General features: G+C 37.6%; 2 protein-coding genes across 2 annotated transcripts; both read left to right on the top strand.

Moving 5' to 3' along the window:
* The first annotated feature begins 3,314 nt into the window (after window positions 1–3,314).
* LOC119612686 lies at window positions 3,315–7,556 on the top strand. Its single transcript, XM_037968533.1, has 2 exons — window positions 3,315–6,319; window positions 6,821–7,556. The coding sequence occupies exons 1-2, from the start codon at window positions 3,315–3,317 to the stop codon at window positions 7,554–7,556; spliced, it is 3,741 nt and encodes a 1,246-aa protein (XP_037824461.1).
* A 48-nt stretch (window positions 7,557–7,604) lies between these two features.
* On the top strand, window positions 7,605–8,380 carry LOC119612685 (the record flags this gene model as incomplete). Its single annotated transcript, XM_037968532.1, has 1 exon — window positions 7,605–8,380. A coding segment is annotated over exon 1 (776 nt), but the record flags the coding sequence as incomplete, so codon positions are not given.
* Between the last annotated feature and the right edge of the window lie 1,376 nt (window positions 8,381–9,756).

Raw genomic sequence — 9,756 nt, 5'->3', positions numbered from 1 at the left:
CTATGAACATGAAAGAACGCCTCGATGCCGTGAGAACTCACAAATATTGTCAAAATTGCTTAGCTCACGACCACTCGCAAGGAACTTGTCTCTCAAAGCACGGCTGTCGACATTGTAACAAGTTTCATCACTCCCTACTCCATATTAATCCTAGGCTTTTAAAAGATTTCGGGATAAGCCCAACACGCTCGAACTCTCGATCGCGATCACCGTCTCCTCAACCCTCGACGTCACACTCTGCGCGTAGAAAAGCAGCCCTACCAACACCCTCCACTACTACATTATCGTCGTTGTTACGTCAGAACAGCACAATTCTTTTGCCAACGGTGTTAGTGAAGATTGGCTCCACAGCTAACCATGCCCGTAGCCTCCTGGATTCTGGTTCTGCCGTCAGTAGGATATCGAAAAGGATGGTGGATAAGCTTCATCTCACAACTTTGACCATGGAAGCTGAAACTATGTGTCCTATAGTGCTGAAATCTCGTTTTGATTCAGAATGCAAGATTGAGGGAATATTACGTGTTGATAACCGAATCACGTGTAAGACTCCTGCTAATTCGTTACCGGCGAGTTTTAAGCAGCATTTCCGGGATTTGTTTCTAGCGGATCCGAAATTTTTCGAATCCGCCGGAATTGACGTCATCATAGGCGTCGATTTGTATCCGAAGGTGATGAGAGTTTCACAAAACTCACAAACGTTTTCACAAAAACTGGGTTGCCAACGGCGCAAAGTACCATCTTTGGATGGACCATTTACGGCGCTTGTCTTACTTAAACCATGTGCATTTGTATATTCGATAAAGCAAAATAAAACCAAAACAAACGAACACAAATATTTTATTAATTGAATTTTCCAATAAAATATATTCATTGAATTCCATATATCCATATATTTCCATTTATTTCCTTTTGCAACAAATATTGTTATTTATTCTTTTCCTTTCTATAGCACAGATGTCCAAAGGAATCAACTTACTAATATTAACATTAAGTTTTCCTAACCTCACAACTATATTTTGTAATTCCTTCTAGCAGAAATAAGTATTTTACGACAATCCTTATTCCTTTTTTCCATAGTTTGTACACTGCAAGGCGGGCGGTAATGTTTATGCCAAACAACAATTATCCATTTATTCATAATCTCCCCGCAAATTCCTATTTCTTATGACATATATCGATACTGAATGCTATGAATTGCAGCATATGTAAAGTTGTCATAAAGTTCTAAATAAAACGTCAATTATTTCAAATATGTCGTAAAATCTTATTTCCGCCAGAAAGAAACTTTCTTTTGTGCAAATTGGTCCACTTTCCTATCCTTGGTAAGAATTCCTTATTCCTTAAATAATTTAATAAATATCCAAAGAAAAGAAATCCTAATTCCTGTGTTTTATTTTCTTTCTTTTTTTTCATTCCTTGCTTATTAAATTATTCTGAGTTACAAAATATATTCATATATTTTGTTTTGGCTCAGAGAGAATAATAAAGTTTTCCAATCATCCAGCCTTTCATCCCCATCCAAAGCTTTGAGCGAAACATTTTGGTCCAGTTCGAACCGGATAATTTGGAAGATATAATTCTCTCGGAGATTACAACTCATTGTGCCTAATTCTACCAACAAAGGATTACTTCCAACAGTCAACAATTCCACAGGTTCGTTTGTTTTACTTATTTTTGCTTAATTTAGTTTATCCATATACAAAGTGCATAGTGTTTGTGTTGAGTGCATTTATAAAAAAAAAAAAAAATAACTACATACATATCTACAAAGGAAAATAAAATATACAAATTAATAATTGAAAATTCCGACGGCATTTTATCCGTCGGCAACTTAATAAAAAAAAAAGAGAAAATAGAGAGTGAAGAAGTTTTTTTAAAAAATATATATATATATAAAAATTGGTCCAAAATTATATGAAAAAAGCCGTCGGCAAATTCAAATTAAATTTAGTGGAAAATTATAGTTGTGTGCACCGAATTTAATATCCCCTACTTCTATTGGTCGTCCATGAGTTGGAGTTAAAAGCGTGAGTTTTCCTAAAAATATCATTAAAATAGCTTTTTTGTCCACAAATTACTAACTTCACCGGTATTTATTTTCTTTGGTCCACCGTTTCTTTAAAATATAAGCATACAAATTAACGTTTTATAATAAAAAAAAATAAATATATTAACCGGTGTTTATTTCTATTGATCCAACGTAGGGCATTTTGTTCTTTTGCTGTGAATATTTTCTCCATATTTCCATATTAATTCCAAGTTAAATTCTCTTCACATTATTCCCTATTCAATTTCATAACTCTTTATTTTTTTTTTCGTTCATATATTATTAAATTTAAATAATTGCTTTGCTTATTTCCAAACAATATTAATAGTCCACAATAATATTATTAGCGAGCCCTTTAAATTACATACGCTTGTACGTTTGTTTACTTCATCTACAAGCAGTACATTAGTTCATGCGTGTGTATATCCATTTACAAGTATTACCATAAACATACGTGTTTGTGCGTGTGTACATCTACTTGCTTGTTTTCCTTTCTGCTTTATTCGTCATACGTTGACTGATCATAATTAACCCTTGTGTGGTCAGTGGGGGCATACATTTTTTATATTATTTTTTTCCGAATATTTTAATGCATTTTGATCTAACCATTTATGATTGGCAATTAATAATACAATTAGTAAATATATTTCTCTTTTTTTGTGTTGGTAATAAATAATATTGAAGCAAATTGCAATAAACTTTGTCCATATTTCTGAAGATTAGTAAAATAATTATATACGCTAAATAAATCCAGTTTACTAAATACACATTTTATTGCACGTTTTGTCCAATAGAATACTTTTAATTACGAATATTCTAATTCTAAAAAGGAAAAATTTACTAATTGTCTTTTTGTTCGTGCGACCGAGGGTTAATTTACATATTGGTAAACAACTTTATGGAAGAAATTGTTGCTATTTTTTCTACAAGGATTGTAAATAAATAAAATAAAAGAATTTCTCCAAAAACAAATATCGTTGAATAGGTTGACGAACTTTCTTATATACTTATTTTACTTATTTTTTGAAGCTGATCCTATAGTCCAGTAACGTAAAGGTATCAATTCTTCGAAAAATATACTTTATCCAAATTACTGGTTTTATTTCTGGTTTGATTTACACGTTTATTCCGATCGGTTTATTTACAATTTTTTTGTGGTTTTAGTCTCGATTTGATTTCAATTCCGACATTTTTAGATAATTTCATTCCGAATTTCGATTTGAATTGTTGCTAGTGCTTTTCCTTTTGTCCTTTTGGTATATTAAACATGTCTCTTGATCACTTTATCCGCTTGGCCGATAGTATAGTTGAATTTGAGGCCGATTATAATGAGAATCGTTATCCAATCAATTCTCTTCATGCGTTAGAAATCCACAGGCAGGAAATAAAGTCCACATGGGCTTATGAAAAATTTTTGTTCGATAAGGACAACGAAGATGATACGGATCCCGGGGAATCGGATGATATAGAAGCATTTAAAGACAAATACAAAAGTACTTATGTTACTTATTGTAATATATTGATAAAACTATCCGAGCTGACCGATGCCCTTCGGGATCAGTCGCGTGAGAAATCTGACACAAGTCCGATCAATTCCCAGTTTTTCCCAGTCCAGCCTGTATCTTCCCAGCCTTCGCATAGCTTTCACCTTCCTCCGTGTGAGATAGAGACCTTCTATGGTAATTATGAATCATGGCCGACTTTCCGTGATCTATTCACAGCCATGTTCATACAGAATTCCACATTAAGCCCTGTTGAGAAGCTTTTCCATTTGACTCAGAAGACTAAAGGAGAAGCAAGGGAGATTGTTAAGAAGAGTCCTTTAACAAATCAGGGGTTTGATTTAGCCTGGGCAAATCTGACAGAACGATTTGAGAATCGTCGGGTCCAAGTTAACGGACAACTTCGAATCCTATTTAATCTCCCTAGCATAACTTCCGAATCGGCAAAAGCTATTCAGCATTTGCAAAGGGACATAAACTCTTGTATTTCCATATTACGACTCCATCGCATAGACGTTGACAGCTGGGACCCTATTTTTGTTTTCTTGTGTTCCAATAAGCTTCCTGATTCAATTTTGACTCTATGGGAACAAGGCTTAAAGGATAAAACGTCGATTCCAAAATGGTCCGATTTAGATTTATTCCTGACCAATCGATACAGGACTTTGGAATCCGTTTCCGAAATACGTTCCGCTACATCCAAGCCTACCGAGTCCAAACCTAAAAAGGTGAATCGTCCATCCAAAGTTGTTAATGCTTTTCAAAATAACGTGTCCCAGCCTAAATGTCAACTATGTACCAATGAGTTTCATCCAATACGAAAATGTCCGAAGTTTTTGCAAATGGGCCATTCTCAGCGCCTCAGTGAGATTAAAAAACTTAGCTTATGTCTCAATTGCTTTTCCAAAACGCATTCCGTTAAAAACTGCAACAGCAAAATCAATTGCTTCCGTTGCCATAAAAGGCACAATACCTTACTCCACAAAGAAACCGAAGTTTCCACTTCATTACCGGGCCCTAGTACAAGCGCCAATTCCAACCTTAATCCAAATTCAGCACCATTTGTAACTAGTTCGAATTCAATTACTATACAGTCCGCTCCTACTTCGGATGCTGAAGTTGTTACATCTTGTTTTACAGTAAATTCCACTGGCGTTTTACTAGGCACTGCAATGATTGAAATTTGGTACTTGGATAATAGATACCCTGCTCGAGCGTTAATAGACTCAGGTTCCGAAGGTTCTTTTATTTCGGAAAGGTTGTTTAATCTACTGAAACTTCCTTCAACTCGCACTAATGCTCAAGTTTCTGGACTAAATAACACAATATCCGCTAGTGTTGATAAACAATGTTCATTCGTGATTAGTTCCATTCTCAATCCAGATATAAAGCTGCTCGTTACAGCTTTAGTAGTTCCACAACTTTCTGGTAGTCTTCCTTCCAAGACTTTTGATCGCTCACTCTTTTCCAAACATCCTCCAATCCAGTTAGCTGATCCACATTTCCATACAAGTTCGAAAGTGGATATTCTCATTGGTGGTGATGTATTCCCTTCGATTATGCGATCTGGTGTAAAGCATAATGTTTGCGGTTCACTAATGGCGCAAGAAACTATCTTTGGGTGGATTCTAACTGGTCCTTTGTCCAATATCTCTTCTCCCAGTTGTTCCTTAGTTTCCTATTTCTGTGAAATCTCTTTAGACAAAGAGATTTCACGTTTTTGGGAGGTGGAGAATCTTCCAAGGAAGAACTTTACTTCATCATCTGATAAATTTTGTGACGATCTTTTTACAAAAACTACCAGAAGAGCTAAAGATGGTCGGTATATTGTTTCTCTTCCATTTAAGGATGGCTATCCTGAGAAACTTAGTTTAGGCCAATCTCGAAATAGTGCTATGGCACAATTTCTACGAAATGAGGTTCGGCTACTTCGTTCACCTGACTTGAAATCCATTTATGACAACGTGGTTGAAGAATATATTGATTTGGATCATATGTTCAAAGTTTCACCGCCACACAATTCCAAAATTTGTCCATATTACCTACCACATCACGCTGTCATAAAACCTGAAAGCACTACAACAAAGGTACGCGTTGTTTTTAATGCGTCATCTCCATCTTCTAATGATATCCTTCATACTGGTCCAATTTTACAAAATGACTTGACCCTACTGATCCTGAAATGGAGATTTTTCAAGTATGTCTTCAATGCTGATATCCAAAAGATGTATCGGCAAATCCTAGTCGATCCGAAGCATACTGTATTCCAAAGAATCCTATTCCGCAATAATCCAAACGTAATTATCCAAGATTACGAATTAAAAACAGTGACATTCGGCGTAAATTGCGCGCCTTACCTCGCTATTCGGACTCTACTCCAATTAGACGATGACATCGAGGCTTCTTATCCAAAAGCTAGCCTTATTCTGCGTAGTTCCATGTACGTTGACGATGAATTGGCCGGTGCTCATTCCATTCAAGAAGCGAAAGAATCTAAAAAGCAGTTAATACTTGCACTTCAATCGGCTGGATTTTCCCTGAGGAAATGGACGGCGAATTCCAAAGAAATCATTGACGATATTCCCGTTAACCATCTGCTCTGCGAAGATTTCCTAACCTTTGACGACAGCAGCACAGCGAAGACGCTAGGAGTTCGATGGAATGCCCGTTCAGACTCGTTTTTCTTCGTAGCGAAACCATTTCCCGATCAACGTCAACTTACAAAGAGAGAAGTATTATCGCAGATTGCAAGATTATTCGATCCGGCCGGGTGGCTTTCTCCAGTTGTGATTCTAGCAAAAATCCTGATGCAGACGATTTGGATAGAAGGTACCAAATGGGATGAGATTCTTTCACCGAAATCCTTAGAGCACTGGCAGAATTTCCAATCCAATTACTGCTATATTAATGAAATCCGGATTCCCAGATGGGTAGACTATATTCCTAACGCTGAAATCCAAATCCATGGGTTTTGCGATGCTTCCGAAGAAGCATATGCAGCCGCGTTATACATCCGAATAGCTGACGGTAAAAAGATATCCAGTCACTTAATTGCTTCCAAAACAAAAGTAGCTCCTGTAAAAACTTTGTCTATTCCACGACTAGAGCTTTGTGGTGCTGTATTATTGGCGGATATGATTGATAATTTCCTTCCTCAATTTGATATCAGTCATTATTCCTTGTTCTGTTGGACTGATTCCACAATTGTCCTTTCATGGTTAGCCAAACCTCCATGTTTTTGGCTGACTTTTGTTGCAAATAGGGTTTCCAGAATAACGCAAATTACTGATCCAAAACTGTGGAATCATGTCAACTCAGAGTCCAATCCTGCAGATTTAGCTAGTCGTGGAGTTTATCCAAAAGAGCTCGTCAACAACCATCTTTGGTGGTTTGGTCCTGATTGGTTAAGAGAATCCAGAGCAAATTGGCCAATGTCTGATAAGGCAAATATACCTGATACAGAAATTGAAAAGAAGAATGTGAAAGTGCACTTTTCATATTTCCAACATTATGAGGATATTTTGGAAAGATTTTCCTCGTTTCCTAGGGCACTTCGTGTTGTATCTTACATTTTCCGATTTCTTTTCCGCACTCACCCAAGATTGCGTTCTAATTTTCATAAAAGTTCACTTGCCTTATCTAGTTCAGAGATCATTTTTGCTCGCGATAGACTTATAACCAATTGCCAGAAAGTTGGCTATCCTGCCGAATATCGAGCTTTATCTTCCAGACAAGTTATATCCTCGTCCAGTTCCATTTTGAATCTTAATCCATTCCTAGATTCCGAAGGACTTATCCGATCGTGCGGAAGACTCGAGAATTCTCCGGGTCTTTCGTACAATGAGAAACATCCTGTCATTATTCCTTATAATTGCCAATATTCACGGCTTTTAGTCAAATTTGTCCACGATATTAGTCTTCATGGTGGTAATCAGCTTGTCCTACGCTTGATAAGAACTCATTACTGGATTCCAAAAGTAAAAAATCTTATCAAAACCACCATTTGAAAATGCAAACCATGTATTATCTACCGGAAAAGATGTCAGCAACAGATGATGGCTGCCTTGCCATCTGAGCGATCTGAAATTTCGCGTCCATTTACTCATACGGGACTAGATTTTGCAGGTCCATTTGATATCAAATCTTATTCTGGTAGAGGTTTTCGTATGACTAAAGGCTATGTATGTGTGTTTGTATGCTTTTCGACGAAGGCTATTCACTTGGAAGCTACAACAGATTTGTCCACATCTGCATTCCTTGCCGCTTTTCACAGGTTTGTTTCTCGTCGTGGTTGTCCACTCCATCTACATTCCGATAATGGAGCTACATTCGTAGGAGCGTCAAAGGTTATCCAAAGAGAATTCATGCTATCGTCTCGCGAATTGCTCACTTCCAGCTACGCTCACCAGAACCTGACCTGGCATTTTATTCCGCCGGGTGCTCCGCATATGGGTGGCCTTTGGGAGGCAGGAGTCAAGAGCTTCAAATCACATTTCCGTAAAACCGTAGGTTGTTTTAAATACACGTTTGAAGAATTTTCCACTCTTCTCGCTCGAATTGAAGCCTGTCTCAACTCTCGGCCTATTTCTCCACAATCGCAAGATCCATCAGATCTTTCCGCCTTAACTCCAGGTCATTTCCTCATAGGTTCTCCTATCCTTTGTCCTATTGATCCTAAGATTAACGAAAGTCCGATATCAATTGTTAATCGTTGGCAACGTCTGAAATTAGTTCATCAAAATTTCTGCTTTCGTTGGAAAAACGAATATTTGAAGGAGATGCAGAAACGAACTAAATGGAAGACTTCCGAAGACAATGTTAAACCCGGGACGTTAGTTGTCATAAAGGATGAAAATCTCCCTTCAAACTCTTGGCGGCTAGGTAGAATTGAAAAAGTGCATACCGGATCCGATAAAAAAGTTCGAGTTGCCGACATATATACGCAACGTGATCTAATAAAAAGGGCAAACCATAAATTAGTTTGCTTATTCGAATCCTAGTCATCCACTTCCTCTCTACATTCTCTAAGATCTTCCAACCAACTTTATTTCTTTCAGAGCATCATGCCTAAACGCCAACCCAAAAACTCCAAAAGCTCCAATAATCGTCGCCAACAACACATTAAGCTGCCTAGCAACTACAACAGGTTCCTATGCCGTCTATGCTCTCGTCCGCACCCATTACGCACCTGTCGCAAATTCCTAGCTATGAACATGAAAGAACGCCTCGATGCCGTGAGAACTCACAAATATTGTCAAAATTGCTTAGCTCACGACCACTCGCAAGGAACTTGTCTCTCAAAGCACGGCTGTCGACATTGTAACAAGTTTCATCACTCCCTACTCCATATTAATCCTAGGCTTTTAAAAGATTTCGGGATAAGCCCAACACGCTCGAACTCTCGATCGCGATCACCGTCTCCTCAACCCTCGACGTCACACTCTGCGCGTAGAAAAGCAGCCCTACCAACACCCTCCACTACTACATTATCGTCGTTGTTACGTCAGAACAGCACAATTCTTTTGCCAACGGTGTTAGTGAAGATTGGCTCCACAGCTAACCATGCCCGTAGCCTCCTGGATTCTGGTTCTGCCGTCAGTAGGATATCGAAAAGGATGGTGGATAAGCTTCATCTCACAACTTTGACCATGGAAGCTGAAACTATGTGTCCTATAGTGCTGAAATCTCGTTTTGATTCAGAATGCAAGATTGAGGGAATATTACGTGTTGATAACCGAATCACGTGTAAGACTCCTGCTAATTCGTTACCGGCGAGTTTTAAGCAGCATTTCCGGGATTTGTTTCTAGCGGATCCGAAATTTTTCGAATCCGCCGGAATTGACGTCATCATAGGCGTCGATTTGTATCCGAAGGTGATGAGAGTTTCACAAAACTCACAAACGTTTTCACAAAAACTGGGTTGCCAACGGCGCAAAGTACCATCTTTGGATGGACCATTTACGGCGCTTGTCTTACTTAAACCATGTGCATTTGTATATTCGATAAAGCAAAATAAAACCAAAACAAACGAACACAAATATTTTATTAATTGAATTTTCCAATAAAATATATTCATTGAATTCCATATATCCATATATTTCCATTTATTTCCTTTTGCAACAAATATTGTTATTTATTCTTTTCCTTTCTATAGCACAGATGTCCAAAGGAATCAACTTACTAATATTAACATTAAGTTTTCCTAAC

The sequence above is a fragment of the Lucilia sericata genome, unplaced genomic scaffold (genome assembly GCF_015586225.1).
Source record: "Lucilia sericata isolate MDLA Ls3-8-SP2 unplaced genomic scaffold, ASM1558622v1 Contig001799F_arrow, whole genome shotgun sequence".
NCBI classification, from domain to species: domain Eukaryota; kingdom Metazoa; phylum Arthropoda; class Insecta; order Diptera; family Calliphoridae; genus Lucilia; species Lucilia sericata.
This window is presented reverse-complemented; position numbering and strand designations above follow the sequence as displayed.

Bases quoted from the DNA above. Each gene is read 5' to 3' on its own strand.
- LOC119612686 (XM_037968533.1), top strand. From the start codon at position 3,315: ATGTCTCTTGATCACTTTATCCGCTTGGCCGATAGTATAGTTGAATTT. The intron at 6,320-6,820 runs GTGGCTTTCTCC...TAGGGTTTCCAG, and splicing joins AGATTATTCGATCCGGCCGG to AATAACGCAAATTACTGATC.